Source organism: Schistocerca nitens, chromosome 4 (assembly GCF_023898315.1).
Source record: "Schistocerca nitens isolate TAMUIC-IGC-003100 chromosome 4, iqSchNite1.1, whole genome shotgun sequence".
Classification (NCBI taxonomy): Eukaryota; Metazoa; Arthropoda; class Insecta; order Orthoptera; family Acrididae; genus Schistocerca; species Schistocerca nitens.
In genome coordinates, this window is record NC_064617.1 from 532,746,573 (window position 1) to 532,763,961 (window position 17,389).

At 39.0% G+C, this 17,389-nt stretch overlaps 1 protein-coding gene across 4 annotated transcripts in view; it reads right to left on the minus strand.

Annotated features, from left to right (window-relative positions):
* LOC126253197 (centromere-associated protein E-like) overlaps positions 1 to 17,389 on the minus strand; it is a 178,394-nt gene that overhangs the window by 154,126 nt on the left and 6,879 nt on the right. For all 4 annotated transcript variants that reach the window (XM_049954365.1, XM_049954363.1, XM_049954364.1 and 1 more), the window contains one exon: positions 1,103 to 1,323. In XM_049954365.1, coding sequence (XP_049810322.1) covers positions 1,103 to 1,323 — 221 coding nt within the window. The remainder of the gene's footprint in view (positions 1 to 1,102; positions 1,324 to 17,389) is intronic.

The following is a 17,389-nucleotide window of genomic DNA, read 5'->3' on the forward strand; positions in this document are numbered from 1 at the left end:
TGCACATCTTTGATCCTTGAGTGCCAGCCTGTTAAGAAAAGAATGAGTCCATCATGAACATAGCCATGAAGCCACACCATTCTTTCACCATACAGAGGAACTTCATGCACAGTGACTGGAAGTGACGATCCCCACACTCGGAAATTCTGTGTGTTCACCTCATCCGTGAGAGAACAACGAGCTTCGTCTGTCCGTAGGAAGGTCCAGGGCCAGCCTTCGTCAACTTAAATCCTTGCGAGGAAATGAAGAGCAAAGTCAACACGTCATTGTGTGTCCTGTGGTGCATGCAGCTGTATGATATGGATCTTGTATGGATACCATTTGAGAATGGTTCGAAGCACCTTGCGTACAGTGGATGACGGGATGTTCAACTGTCACGATACAGCACACGCACTGTCTGACGATCGAGGATTGCATGCAGCACTTTCTGCTGTAGCAACAGCTATTTCATCAACCACCTATGGTGCAACCGATCGTCAGCCTCTTCCCAGAGCAATGCCCAGTTCTCCAGTTGATTCGAACTACTTCATCATGCTATGCACAGCATGTGGAAAACGAGGACCCTTCCATAATTGTTTCAGCCGGTGATATTCTTGAAATGCACCTGCAGCATTAGTGTTGTTTTGATAATAAGAACTTCACCATTAATGCTCTGCTCATTGTGTCCAAGCTCACACATAAGTGCACTGCGACTGGTCAGGTGCGTGAGGCTATGAATCACAATTACTGATCAGGGCACCTGGTGTTGGAACAGGAGAGTGGTGCTGTAACACAAGGAAATCATGCATCCCATACTCTGGACATTAATGCTACCAAGTTTGGTGCTTGTACTGTGATTAGTTTCCGTGTTATAATGTGTTAAATAGAAAGTCTAATTATAACCACCCAGTACAATGAATTTGATTCTGGGTAAATGCCTCTCCCACACTAGTTAAACTGCAATTTTTCATTACAAAAATGTCCTATTTGAAAAATTTATAACTAAATATTATTAAAGCTAAGATGTAACTGTATTTTACATACAACTGTATTTCAATTCTTACCCTCACATATATTCCCCCCCCCCCCCCCCCACTTTCCATTTCACTGCACAAACATTTACCTGTTCTCCTCTAATTGTTTTCTTAAAAGAATCAGGTTGCCTCTCTGAACTTTTCTTTTTCCAATTGATTTCAATTCCTCATCTTTGGCATCTGCAGTTGCCACATCTTGCTGAACAGCATCCGGCACACTTTCAGAAACTGTAGCTTCAGTTTTTTCTGCTTTTGCACGTCCTCTTTTGGAAACCCGAGACTTAATGCCAGAGAGTTTGGTTGCATATTCCTGGAAATGAAAATTCACAATGAATTATTTTGAATTATAAATAATTCATTACTGCACATCAAATTGGGTCATAGTTAGGGACTAAGACAAGAGATTTAACCGTGTTCTGAATAACACATTTTAATATTCTATTAAAATGTCAAGGTATATGCATTTGTTTGTTACAGGATGTCTCTCGGAAAGAAGGTATTTTGAATGTAATAGTGGAAGCCCTGAAGAGTGGGTAAAATGTTGAAAATGTCATCTCTCCACATGCAATTTGTTGCTTTCCAGCAGTGGGTTGGTCCATAACATACATTTGGCGCAAAGGCACTTTGCGAGTATGGTTACACTGTAACTGCTGCTCAATACTTAACAAGTCTTGCCAGAGCATCCATGACAACTGTTTGATAGCTATGTGATATCCACGTAATTTCATGATTTTGCAACACTTATTGGCCCCTGTGATCACCACAGTCGTCAATATGTAATTTTTTCTTCTGGGGCTATATCATTATAATTTAGGACATCACTGTCATTTTACATCTTACCATGCTATCAAGACATGGATTGAGAATGTTGACAAGAAGGGTTCATCTCTAACAAAGAACCCACCAAAAGGTCAAAGCACTGAGTGAATCACAGAAAACATTGAAGTGACTGAATAGAAAGAGCCCATGACAACTGGTTAATCCTAAGCCGACACCTGTCATTGAATACTAAGCAGTAATCTTTCAAAATTCAATATGTACAGGATTTGAAGCCATCAGACCAAATGGAGCAAAAGCAATTTTGAGGGAGAGGGAGAGGGGGGGGGGGGGATGAGAAAATTAATGACCCCCTATTTTGTGACAATCTTTTCATGTGCAATGAGGTTCATTTCCACACTTGTGTTACACAAACAAGTAGAATATTAGATACTGGGCATCTGAAAACATTTATCAATTCCAAAAAACTTGCGCAGCATAAAGGTTAAAGGAGAAAATAATACGATGAGCAACTACAATTTTTCCTTGAACTTTATTTGTGGACCATTTCCTATGTTTAATGCTGTATGCTGTGCCAGTATGACCTCACACCACACACAAGAAAGTCACCACTAAAAATTCTCAAAATGTGTCTCATGCAGTCAGTGTCCAGCAACAAAGCAAATGCAATGCAATGCATCAAACATGAGGCAGAATCTGAGAGTTTTTAGAGGTGGTTGTGTTGTGTGAGATGATACTGGTGCACCATACAGCTTGGAGAATGGAAATAAATTTTTGGAATCCAATCTATAAAAACAAGTTTGAGGAGAAATTGAAGCTGTTTGGTGAATTATTTCCATCAACAAAATGAGTAATACTGTTGCACACCCAAACCAGTCATACAGCACGTGGAAACGTAGCAAGATAAAGGTTACAGTTTGGTGCACCAATCAATGCAATATGTGATGAGATCGTACGTCTTGGAAATGAGGGTGGGGGGGAGAGGGGGGGGGGGGAGAGAATGCAACAATAATAATTTATGAAGAATAAGTGGATATGCTACAGACTTTTATAGAACACAACTTCAGAACTTTCCTCAATTTTCATAATCCTTGGTTTTAGAAAACTGCAGCCATGGCCGATACTACCAGAGCACCAATGACTACCAATCAACTGCTTTGTGGCATCAATGTCATTTCATAATTCTGCGACATCTATCGGCCATAATGACAACCAGTTTTGTCAGAGTATGATTTTTTCCTCATGGGGTGACGTGTACTCCACTCACCAAACAACGACTGCTAGGTTGGAAACGAGGACTCCAAAAGCAATTGCTGTGATTTCCAAGGAAGTAATTCAAAGTGCAACGCAAAATCTCAGCATTCACTTCCAGGAATACATACATTTGAATGATCACCTTATTCACGTTACTTTTAGAAAGGTTTTTTAACGACACTTAATGATGTTTACTTTATTGTTAGCTTTCAAGAATAAAACGTTCAAATTAATTTTCTTTACTTTCCTGTGAGTTACTTCAATTTTTTTGTTCTTTATGCCACCTAGTATTATATATTTGGTCTTACAAAGAGAAGGAAGAAATAAAAGCTTTCGCAATTGTAAAACAGAGAACGTACATCCATTCACAAAAAAATAGCTGTTTACATTGTTTATAATTGTGATTTTATTAACTTTGCAGCATATGAGAAACATCTGGAAAATTTAACCGGTTCAATATTAGATGAATATTCATGCAGTTTCGTTCTTGCAAAAGTACAGGAACGGTTAACTCATTGCTGTACCTCTATCGCCTACAAAAGGCAACTCTTCAATAATTGGAAGTTTTTCATTTCTGTGTTGTTAGAAAATAAACATGTACCTACAAATAAAAGAAAATAATAAGCGGGGGACTTGTCTAGCAATGTCATATAAACTGAACTTCATAGTTTTAACATGGTATGAGTATTAATGGACTGTCAATCTGCACACCAAAATATAGCCCACAGTCCCCTTCATGGCCAGAAGGTGGTACACCAAAGGATAGTAGTAGATTTTACTAGCTGTTGTTTATTGCCCATCACATCCTGCTACTCTTTCTTCTCAATGACGCACGACTACCTCAATAAATAGCAAGGATACAACATGTCTGGGGACAGCATGTTGAGTCGTGGGATTTTGAGTACATAGTCCTTTGTCTGTCAGATCTGCTAATTCATCTTCCTGAATTGCCAAGGTACCCAGCTGAATAACATCTCCTTTCTCAGCCTCTGTAGGTGGAGAACGGAGTTCTGAATATTCTGGAAAAACCTGTCTGTTGAGTACATGTATTGTATAGATTTAAGGGCAGTCACGTAGTAGCAGCAGTTAAGCAATTTCTTAACATGACTACATTCTGTCTACTCCACTGTTCTCAATATTGCACGGGATTCTGTATCGAAAACAGAAAAAACTTTTTTGGTAAATCAATGTTGAAGGCACACACTGCAAGAAACATAAGCAGCCAAGAGAGCAGCTGCTTAGACCCATCCATGAATACAGCCTTATAACTGTGGTGCTCATTCAAAATGTAAAGTACTGACAGTGTCGGATTAAGCCAGTGCAGTGCCCGTAGCATATGTTAAGATGCCCTTAGTTTGCTTTAGACATAAATGTTTTTTTGCTCGCGTATCATGTCATTCCTGGAAACCCAGCATCTACTCTGTAGGAATCAACATGGATTCCGGAAACAGTGATTGTGTGAGACCCAAGTCGCTTTTTTTGTTCATGAGACCCAGAAAATATTCGATACAGGCTCCCAGGTAGATGCTATGTTCCTCGACTTCCGGAAGGCGTTCAATACAGTTCCACACTGTCGCCTGATAAACAAAGTAAGAGCCTACGGAATATCAGACCAGCTGTGTGGCTGGATTGAAGAGTTTTTAGCAAACAGAACACAGCATGTTGTTCTCAATGGAGAGACGTCTACAGATGTTAAAGTAACCTCTGGTGTGCCACAGGGGAGTGTTATGGGACCATTGCTTTTCTCAATATATATAAATGACCTAGTAGATAGTGTCAGAAGTTCCATGCGGCTTTTCGCGGATGATGCTGTAGTATACAGAGAAGTTACAGCATTAGAAAATTGTAGCGAAATTCAGAAAGATCTGCAGCGGATAGGCACTTGGTGCAGGGAGTGGCAACTGACCATTAACATAGACAAATGTAATGTATTGCAAATACAAAGAAAGAAGTATCCTTTATTGTATGATGACATGATAGTGGAACAAACACTGGTAGCAGTTACTTCTGTAAAATATCTGTGAGTATGTGTGCGGAACAATTTGAAGTGGAATGATCATATAAAATTAATTGTTGGTAAGGCGGGTACCAGGTTGAGGGTCATTGGGAGAGTCCTTAGAAAATGTAGTCCATCAACAAAGGAGGTGGCTTACAAAGCACTTGTTCGACCTATACTTGAGTATTGCTCATCAGTGTGGGATCCGTACCAGATTGGGTTGACGGAGGAGATAGAGAAGATCCAAAGAAGAGCAGCCCGTTTCGTCCCAGGGTTATTTGGTAAGCGTGATAGCGTTATGAAGACGTTTAGCAAACTCAAGTGGCAGACTCTGCAAGAGAGGTGCTCTGCATTGCGGTGTAGCTTGCTGTCACAGGTTTCGACAGGGCGCGTTTCTGGATGAGGTATCGAATATATTGCTTCCCCCTACTTATACCTCCCGAGAAGATCACGAATGTGAAATTAGAGAGATTCGAGTGCGCATGGAGGCTTTCCGGCAGTCATTCTTCCCGCTAACCATACACGACTGGAACAGGAAAGGGAGGTAATGACAGTGGCACGTAAAGTTCCCTCTGCCACACGCCGTTGGGTGGCTTGCGGAGTATAAATGTAGATGTAGATGTAGAAAATTTAGGATATAAAATGAAACAGCACTTTACTTTCATACCAAAATAGAAAGTTACATTTTCTGGGATGGTTATAATCATACAAACATTTAAAACACAAGTTCTATTTGGCAACATGAGAAAATATGAATTCTACGTTACGGCGAATCACTTTTTTCTATACAAACTCACTTCATTAAATTTGCGCAAAATAATAAAGTTAACACAATGATTGAAATGAGGCAATCAAGGAACATAATTTAAATTTAAGAAAATAATTATATTTGAAAAATAAAAAGAAATAAAGGGCACAATTATTTTGATTATGTTTTTAAAATAGTTATCATTCTCTAACAACTGAACATGTGACCTTCATCTCAGGAGCCTAGAGCCTCGGCCATTATGCTACGGAGCTACTGAGTAAACTCATGTTAATTTAGTGGTTTAGTGACTCATGAGAAATTATTTTCATCATATTTTCACAAATGTGGGAACATCAGTGCGGATGGCTGTGTGGTGTCAAATCTGGCACCCAATCCTACACCACTATATGGATAGTTTCAAGAAGTCAAACCCACCACTGGTGTCTGAGTTGCAAATAAATTTTTACGGTGTTCAGAAGTAAATTTACTGTAACAATAATTTTTTGTCATCAGATCCAACACTGATAACAGGTAACTATACTGCTATATGCATCACACATTCAACCTATTTGTCTTTATAACTTCGAAGAATATTAAACAAAACAGATAAGCTCAACTTATTCTTCGGCGCTTCTCGTTTTCCTGTCAGCAAATTTCACAATCATTAGATGACCAGATTAAATTATATTTCGCTCTCTTAATATGTTGAACTGCTGTTAAAAAGTAGTATTGCATCTTAATAATCCACAGCAACTGGCAAAAAAACAATGACACAAAAGAAAAGGAGGAACTGCAAAACTACAACACGTTATCCAAACAATAGTCCACCAACATGAAAAGAACCTTCACTCTAGACAGCTTGTGTCAAAAGTACTACATGAAAAGTAGAAGGAATGAACAATTGTAATAGCAGACTTATCAACATAAATGCAGTATTCATTAATTACTTTCATATAAGTAATAAACAGAACACCAGTCTAATTGATTGGATTATTACGACTAGCTTGGGCAATATTAGGGAATTCCCCAAGTTTTATGTTGTTGTCAACTTACAACAGACAGTATATGTTGTGGCCAGTGCTCTCTTCTAGACACGAGCTAAAATTATTACCACTCACAGTATATTTGGACACAATAGTCTTTCCATTGGGCAGTAGGTAAAATACCATTCATATCTAACTTGAGATAGATTTTTTACACCCAGTTGGAGGCCCCCTGTATGTGTGGGGCCTGCAGGATTTGCTATAGCTACTTAGTTAATTTGTCAATGAGTACTGAGTTAAAAATATTCTGTGGGTACTGTCCCTCTTTTACCTCAGAAAGTTTAAAATACCTCTTGGCAGTAGTCAGCTTCAACCACAGATTGTTGGTGGTATTTGTGCCCCCACCGAATTCCAATATGTCGTGCTTTGCATGGATATTGAAAGGCTGTATTTGTTTTGTGACAGTTGTTTCAATGACATAATTCTTCAAGCTTTCCCGGTGAGAAGCAGTCATGTTGATTAATCAGGTTTCTGCCGGTTATTCACGTCTTTCCTGCACAATATTTCAACTATGTGACTCGCAGTTGAAATATCATGTAGGAAAGACGTAAATAACTGGCACAAACACAATTAACCAATATGTTTCAATGACGTTTGGTACAATAGTGGTCTTGAAACAGCGAAGAAACTGTACACATAACACATTATAAAGAAGTGAAACCTGATGGGAAGTGGCAGCTCTTTTGCCTCAGAACAGTAGCCAAATATAGGACTGGTCCAGTACATACCTGTGGCAATATAATGCTCACATGATGGATAGCACTGACAGTCTCAAGGTATATAGGACTCACAGATCCATAAACTGTGCACCCGTAATCTAACTCAGGGTCATACAACAGCTTCATGAAATTGGAGCAGACAGTGTCTGCCTGCTACTCAAGATCTGTACCTACACTACTTCAAAATTTTCAGTGTTTTAAGGGACCTTGGCTTCTGGTTCCTTAGGTGTAGTAACCACAACAGTATGAAATCAAATATGAAACCCAGAAATCTCACTGTATCATTAAAGGTTAAAATAGTGTTTTTCATACGCAGATCATTTGAATTAAAAGGTCAATAAGACAGGTTAAAATATATACTTATTTGTAGAATGTAAAATCAATATAAACAGCTCGCTCTTCCAAACTCTTAATTGTATGTTACAGTAATTAGTTACAAAAACAGGGCTGGAAGAGGATCAAAAACCTGCACAATAGCCTACAAATACGAGCACTTCAATGGTCACATGATATTATCACAGACATATACTTTTTATGACAAAATATTTACACTTACAATACTGCTCTAGGGGCACCATTTCCTGCTCAAATCAGTCAGTCTGAATACTACCAACTATGTATCTAGAAACATGGGTATAGAAAGCACAGTATCACAAAAGCAAGTGTACCTAAAGTCCCATTGCTGAAGCAGTCTTGAGAGTATAATGTCTCCCAACGGTACATATGACTTTACTGCATCAAACACTTTGCCTATCAGTTATTGCCTGCACAGAAAAACATGTTCCCTCTGCAGCAGAGTCCATTTGTCAATGGCAGATTGATATCTCAAAAACTCACACTGAAAGCTGCTATGGAATTCCCTACACATCAGATGACGGTTTCCCCCTGATCTTTCCTACAAATCCAATAAAGGCTATGTTTTGATAGCAGTTGAGGTATGTTTGATGTCTCCCTGGTTTGTGTGGGAGGACCAGAACTGCCTTCCTACATTAGCTAGGCAAGTGTCTTGTCTACCATATTTTATCCACAAGTTTTACAAGAGTTTCCTTTGACCTATTTCCAAGTTGCTTCAGCATTATTCTGTTGTGACTGGGTGCCTCAGAAAGTATAGAATCCAGCTCCCACATGGAGAGAGCGTTTTATAGTAATCAACCTAACTGAACCTGAAATAAAACACTCCCTTTCCACGATCACAGGGTGCCAATGGGACGACAGATTAATCTATAGAAGAAACTGTACCATTGCCACCTGAGCCAGAGTAGAAAAAAAGAGAAAAATCTCCCTGTCTCTAGAAAGAATTCATGGCAAGGAAAAGAAGCTGAAAAAAAGAAAACTACATGACTGCTAGAAGTAGTTTTGATATGAAATCATAAAAAAAGCTGACATCCTGGAGAAAAGAGATGCTATGTTCTGCCTATTTTACAACAGATTATACAGAGCAGTGAAGAAAGTAGGGTATCATTCATATGTACTATAAGAACCTAAATTTGGATGAAAATGGGAATTAAATTATATCAGCAATCTTAACAAGTTGAGTTCTAACAGAATGTCAGCTTTTGGTGTGAAGGTGAAGCAAAATGATGATGCTGTAGACAATGAACCACTGGGGATTGTCAAAAAAATAACAAGTGCTACAATATTATGAAAATAATAGTCGCTACTTACCATACAGCAGAGATGCTGGGTTGCAGATAGGCACAACTAAAGGATTGTTACAAAATAAGCTTTTGGGCAACAAGGCCTTTGTCAAAAATAGATCCCCACCCCCCAACACACACGCAAACGCAACTCACACACTCATGACCACAGTCTCTGGCAGCTGAAGCTAGACTGAAACTTCCTGGCAGATTAAAACTGTGCCAGACTGAGACTCTAACTCCAGCCTTTGCCTTTCACGGGCAAGTGCTCTACCACCAAGCTGCCCAAGCACAACACATAACCTGTCCTCACAGCTTTAATTCCACCAGTATCTCGTCTCCTACCTTGCAAACTTCACAGAAGCTCTCTTGAAAATCTTGCAGAACTAGCACTCCTAGAAGAAAGGATATTGCAGAGACATGGCTTTGCCACAGCCTGGGGGATGTTTCCAGAATGAAATCTTCACTCTGCAGTGGAGTGTGCATTGATATAAAACTTCCTGGCAGATTAAAATTGTGTGCCAGATTGAGATTCAAACTAGGGCCTTTGACTTTCACGGGCACAGTTTTAATCTGTCAGTTGTCCCCATACTCACATTGCTGTCTCACGTTTTACTCCCAGAACTTCCTTTAAATGTACAAACTGGTTGCATCAGTTTGGCATACAACATCAACATGGAATCAGATCAATATGAACAGCAATCTACATGTATTCTGTGCAGTCCACCATATGGTGCACGCACAAACAGAGCAAGGGAAAAATGACTTTCTACCGAGTGTTTCTGTAAGAGCATGCAGAAATGTAACAGGACATAAAGAATGCTCCTCTGAACAATTTGAAGTGGGTGGGGAGGGGGGGTGGGTGGGGAGGGGGGGAGTCAGAGAAGCTAGCTTAAGGAGATATGAAAGTAAACTTGTCAACCACTTTGTCTATAATGACTGTTTTCCATCTTATTTACAACTAACATGTTTACACGTACTGTACTGTTTATTTACATGTACATTGTTTACTCTCTGCAAGGAAACAAGGAGGGCAAATGTGATTATTAGGAAGTGATGATGCAAGTTTTGTTTACTTTACTTGTCCCTAAGATGGCTCTGTTGCATTGTATATTTACACTGTCTCATGACAGAATGTGCTATGAGTCAACAACAGACCCATTCATTACTCAATGCTATTCAGAGACATACAGTACAATATGATGGAGCAGTACTGATAGAGTTTCGTGAACTCACTGACATGAACCTCGTGTATGGAGAAGTATCCTGCAGTGCTCTCACTGTTGAAAGGCTGTACAGGAAACAATTTCCTAACAGGCATCACTTATCATGATGAGTGTTTATTTCTCTCAATCAACGATCGCGGGAGATGGTTCACTGGAAAGAAGAAATGAGGAACCTGGCAAAATGGGTGCCTCTCGCACATCCAATTTTGAAGAGAAGTGCAGGATCATTTTGCAACGGACCCTACCACAAATATCGTGCTGCACTTTAAATGGACGCTAGTACTAGCATGTTGCAAGTGCTCCATGGTACTTCCATGAGTATCGCAATGACACTCAGTAATTGTTTTTGCACTTTAAACATAGAAAAGACCAAGAAACATGATAAAAGATAAAAAATTTGATATCTCATTTTCTACATAAGCAAAGGAACACAATTTCTTTAATTTAATGGTTTCAGTTTCATTTGAGACTTAACGTAAAAAAAAAAACAACTTTCTGGTAACGGAATGACATAATTCAGACACATGCATATTGTTCTCATTTATAATGTAACAATAATTCAGGTTGCCCATTTCCAATAAAAATTCACAAAAATTATATTGTGCAGAGGAATAAATGGGAAACAAAATGGCACAGAAGATAAATCATTAAACTAATATGTTACTAACAAAATAAAAAAATCATTGGTAACGGAAAGACACTTAATAGTAACAGAATGACACTTTCACTTGAAAATTACGTTTTATTCTGCAATGCTGAGTATGTAGGGAAAATGGTACTTATTCCTCTGGCCTGTAGTAGGTGCAGCTAGTTTATCTACAATTTGGTCTTTTTCTACCCAATATTTATCTTCCTTTTGAGTGAAATGTAAACACCTTCCATTTGCATCATTCTTTCTAAGAAATGAAATTTTGTAACCATCTTCAACATAAGTCACCTGCCCCACAAAAAATCTTGATCTGTTTCTTCCAGCGTAGGAAACCAGAGCTAAATCCCCTTGATGCAAGGCTGTATGATTGATCAGGCCCTGTGAATTTTCTTTGGCTGAAGATCGCTTTTTGAAACAGTGCACAAACCTCCAGGGAGATAGCGAGTAATGCTGGTACTCAATAATATAAGGGGCATTCAAAAAGAAATGAGCCAGAGGTGTAATTACAGAAACCAGTACCTGTATGTTATAAGTATTGACCCTGGGTGTTGAGACATTTGTTCCACTGTGACACAAGGAGGCGAATGGCAGTCTCATAAAATTCCTGGAGCTGCGATGTTAACCAGTTCCGCACATACAGCTGGACGTCGTCGATCGAGGTGAACTGTTTGCCTCTATATTAATGTACTTCTTTGACCAAGATGGGCCCCTTCTGATTCACTTCCTGCAGCAAGGGAAACAGTGAACGCCCAGCATTCCTCGGAAACCTTGACCACCCTTTGCCAAGCAATCAAATCAAAATGACCAGTCAATCTCACCTGTGGGGTCATTCTGCTCCACGAAAATGCAGAGCCACATAAGGCCAACAGTCGCGGCTCTTGTGCAGAAATTAAAATGGGAAGTTCTCGGCCGTCCTCCATACAGTCCGGACCTCTCCTCCAGTGATTACGCCCTTTTTGGTCCCCTTAAAAAGGCTCTAAGGGGTAAATCATTCATCTCGGACGACGTCTAGCTGTATGTGCGGAACTGGTTAACATCACAGCCCCGAGAATTTAATGAACCAACCATTCACCGACTTGTGTCACAGGGGGACAAGTGTCTCAACAGCCAGTGTCAATACTTCTAACATACAGGTACTGGTTTCTGTAATTATGCCTCCGGCTCGTTTCTTTTTGAACACCACTTATATATGGAGTGATAGGTGTAACAGCATGGATGGTTTCGGTCTGCTCTATTGGAACTATTCCCCATCCACATTTGATCTAATTCCTCTTTATTCTCTGCAATTTTCAAGGCAGATTTATAAAAGATGTTTATGCCATGACATCTTTCACATGCAGTTTTTGCCAAGTCCTCAGCACCAGATAGTGTTTCCCAGATTTGCAGATATTCCAGAATGCACACTTAACAGTTCCACAGTCCCATCCAAGACACCTTTGCTGTGTTATGTACCAAAGAAGTCCCATGAAATATTTATTCCATTGCATTCTCTGAAAAATGCCAAGTTCGCAAACAGGAAACACTGCTTAAATCAACTGGCTGCACCATCACTCATGAATGTGATGATTCTACCTCTGGGTTTGTGAATATAATGTGCTCTACAATCTTTCTTATGAAAGCATGCACTGAATATTTATTATGATCAAGTTCATCACTAACAACAGCACAAGAACATGCATCATTTTGTAAGTCCCAAACATATGCTGTAAACAAAGTGATTTTGGTTTTAACCAATGGGCATTCTGGACTTCATTCTGCAGTTGAACAGTATAATTTTCTGCAAAAGCTACTTGCACCAAGACGATGTTCCTTGTTTGCAGAATACTTTTTGTTTTCAAAAAATTTTGATTGTTGTCTTTTAATAAATGTATTTTGTAAGAACTGGGGCAGCATGCTTGAAAGAGCCTCAAGACTCTGATCAACAGTACCATGAATCTCTTTGAGTGATTCGCTGGTTCACTGTTTGCCATTAGGTCCATTTGATCAGCTTCTTCATTAAGTTCTCATCCTAAGAATAGTTATCTTTCAAAGATACATTTGCGCACTTTTCACATTTTGACATCACAAACTTCTTTCTCTTGACTGCAAACTATTATGCTAATTAAGTCAGAAAATGTGGTTTTCACTTGTGGAACAACCTCGTTTATAACTTTCGAAAGTAGCTTTATGTTCTCGTGGTCGTGGCAGACACACACGTTGTGTGGTATATCCTGTATGGTGCACACTAACTTTAGTCTCAATGCACAGAACTTGGACAATTTTATTGGCATCTTGGAGAATTCCTCTTGATATATAGCATGTGCCTCTTTCAAGGTCAGGATCATGTACCTCTTCTCGACTTTGGTTTTTCCACCTTCTTTATACTTCATTATCACATAATCTTTTATTCCAAGAGTTTGTCACGAAATGTCATCTCGAACATAAAATGTAGCAACAGCTTCTTTTGTGCCTGGATTTAAGCATTGAATCTGATTTTTCACCTGTTTTTCATTTACCAAATCTCCATGAGCAGCAGCTAATTCCAAGACAACTTTCTTGGAGTTCTAGATAACCATAGTTTCCAAACATTTAATTGCTTTCCTTAATGTAGCTGGAGATTTATATGGACGATTGGTGTAGATGACGCAAGCATCACCACCACTGCTGTCACTGGTGCCTCTAACTTTATTTTTGAATTTCCCTTGATTAAGTTTCTCTTTTTCTCTTCGCTTCTGAAGTCGAGCAGCAGTTAAAACTTTGCCATTTCAGCCTTTTCCTTTCCCTGCCCTTTCTCTTAATCTCATCATTAACCCTTTCCCGTTGAGCCATTTCCGGTACTTTCTCATTTTCTCAGCTGATGTGAGAGGCACGATTAACAACTGTACAAATGAAATATCTTGTTTGAGAATTATTGTGGAAACAGTGTAATTGTTAAAAAAAAACCAATATCTATTTTAAATAAAATGTTCTATTCAATATAGTGATCTTCTAACAACAAAATACACAAAAATGTCTCTGTTATTTAGGTATAGTACATAGTAACCTTCAAAGATAATCAACATTCTGTTGCAGTTCATAGGAAGTCAGTAACTTCTATTGAGGTTTTCTAATAATTTGGCATTGCCATTGCTTCCCAGAGAAAGAATAGGTTATGGAAGAAGAAATACTGTTTATCAAAATAATTAACTCCATTCTACATGTGGTATGCAACCATTTAGTCATTTCATTGTAATCTTTACTAAAGAAGCTTATTAACTCATCTTTCAGCAATTACTTTTCAGACTCACTGAATATGAGTTTCTTCTCTCTGAAAAGTACATTCTTGGTTTGTGGGACTTCCCCACTTTCCCTCCAATTTTTACTAACAGTATAGCTAACATACAAAATTGCAGTATAGCCAACATGTAAATGTATTTGATCTACAACATCTTGAGGAACGTCAGTCAAATTCAGTTATAAAATTATTGTCATTCCATTACTCCATTTATATCATTTTGTTACTGCATGTGTGTCATTCTATTACCTTTACAAAATATTGTTTATAATGAATATATTTTCCTCTGCTGTGAGACTTTTATCCATTTTGTAAATCTGTATTTGCATGCCTACTTTCAGGATTCTATGAAATTGCATTGACCCCGAAAAACAAATTTCAGGCATTTTTTGGTAACTGAATGAAGGATATAACAACAAAAAATAAATCAGCCTTGGGACTTCACTAATTAAATAAAATCAATATAAACTATTGAAATGGGCTGGCTTAAGTTCTTCAGATATTTTCTGTTTATAAATTACTTTACACTAATTTTTCGAGGTTATAGAAGCTGAAATTTTAGACAAGCTATAAAGCCATTTGTTCAGTTCCAGCACTTCTTAACATAAAAACAAAGCTTCAAATTAAAAAAAATTGTTTCAGCTAACAGAACTGATAATCAGATTTGTAATAAGAATATTTTTAATTTTTAAGGGTTGTGTCCTCCCCCCATGAACCATGGACCTTGCCGTTGGTGGGGAGGCTTGCGTGCCTCAGCGATACAGATGGGCGTACCGTAGGTGCAACCACAACGGAGGGGTATCTGTTGAGAGGCCAGACAAACATGTGGTTCCTGAAGAGGGGCAGCAGCCTTTTCAGTAGTTGCAGGGGCAACAGTCTGGATGATTGACTGATCTGGCCTTGTAACATTAACCAAAACGGCCTTGCTGTGCTGGTACTGCGAACGGCTGAAAGCAAGGGGAAACTACAGCCGTAATTTTTCCTGAGGATATGCAGCTTTACTGTATGATTAAATGATGATGGCGTCCTCTTGGGTAAAATATTCCGGAGGTAAAATAGTCCCCCATTCGCATCTCCGGGCGGGGACTACTCAAGAGGACGTTGTTATCAGGAGAAAGAAAACTGGCATTCTACGGATCGGAGTGCGGAATGTCAGATCCCTTAATCGGGCAGGTAGGTTAGAAAATTTAAAACGGGAAATGGATAGGTTAAAGTTAGATATAGTGGGAATTAGTGAAGTTCGGTGGCAGGAGGAACAAGACTTTTGGTCAGGTGATTACAGGGTTATAAATACAAAATCAAATAGAGGTAATGCAGGAGTAGGTTTAATAATGAATAAAAAAATAGGAGTGCAGGTTAGCTACTACAAACAGCATAGTGAACGCATTATTGTGGCCAAGATAGACACAAAGCCCATGCCTACTACAGTAGTACAAGTTTATATGCCAACTAGCTCTGCAGATGATGAAGAAATTGATGAAATGTATGACGAGATAAAAGAAATTATTCAGGTAGTGAAGGGAGACGAAAATTTAATAGTCATGGGTGACTGGAAAAGGGAGAAAAGGAAACATAGTAGGTGAATATGGATTGGGGGGAAGAAATGAAAGAGGAAGCCACCTTGTAGAATTTTGCACAGAGCATAACTTAATCATAGCTAACACTTGGTTCAAGAATCATAAAAGAAGGTTGTATACCTGGAAGAATCCTGGAGATACTAAAAGGTATCAGATAGATTATATAATGGTAAGACAGAGATTTAGGAACCAGGTTTTAATTTGTAAGACATTTCCAGGGGCAGATATGGATTCTGACCACAATCTCTTGGTTATGAACTGCAGATTGAAACTGAAGAAACTGCAAAAATGTGGGAATTTAAGGAGATGGGACCTGGATAAACTGAAAGAACGAGAGGTTGTAGAGAGTTTCAGGGAGAGCATAAGGGAACAATTGACAGGAATGGGGGAAAGAAATACAGTAGAAGAAGAATGGGTAGCTCTGAGGGATGAAGTAGTGAAAGCAGCAGACGATCAAGTAGGTAAAAAGACGAGGGCTAATAGAAATCCTTGGGTAACAGAAGAAATATTGAATTTAATTGATGAAAGGAGAAAATATAAGAATCAGGCAAAAAGGAATACAAACGTCTCAAAAATGAGATCGACAGGAAGTGCAAAATGGCTAAGCAGGGATGGCTAGAGGACAAATGTAAGGATGTAGAGGCTTGTCTCACTAGGGGTAAGATAGATACTGCCTACAGGAAAATTAAAGAGACCTTTGGAGAGAAGAGAACCACTTGTATGAATATCAAAGGCTCAGATGGAAAACCAGTTCTAAGCAAAGAAGGGAAGGCAGAAAGGTGGAAGGAGTATATAGAGGGTTTATACAAGGGCGATGTACTTGAGGACAATATTACGGAAATGGAAGAGGATGTAGATGAAGATGAAATGGGAGATACAATACTGCATGAAGAGTTTGACAGAGCACTGAAAGACAGTCGAAACAAGGCCCGGGAGTAGACAACGTTCCATTGGAACTACTGATGGCCTTGGGAGAGCCACTCCTGACTAAACTCTACCATCTGGTGAGCAAGATGTATGAGACAGGTGAAGTACCCTCAGACTTCAAGAACAATATAATAATTCCAATCCCAAAGAAAGCGGGTGTTGACAGATGTGAAAATTACCGAACTATCAGTTTAATAAGTCACAGCTGCAAAATACTAACGCTAATTCTTTACAGACGAATGGAAAAACTGGTAGAAGTGGACCTCGGGGAAGATCAGTTTGGATTCCGTAGAAATGTTGGAACATGTGAGGCAATACTAACCTTACGACTTATCTTAGAAGAAAGATTAAGAAAAGGCAAACCTACGTTTCTAGCATTTGTAGACTTAGAGAAAGCTTTTGACAATGTTGACTGGAATACTCTCTTTCACATTCTAAAAGTGGCAGGGGTAAAATACAGGGAGCGAAAGGCTATTTACAATTTGTACAGAAACCAGATAGCAGTTATAAGAGTCGAGGGGCATGAAAGTGAAGCAGTGGTTGGGAAGGGAGTGAGACAGGGTTGTAGCC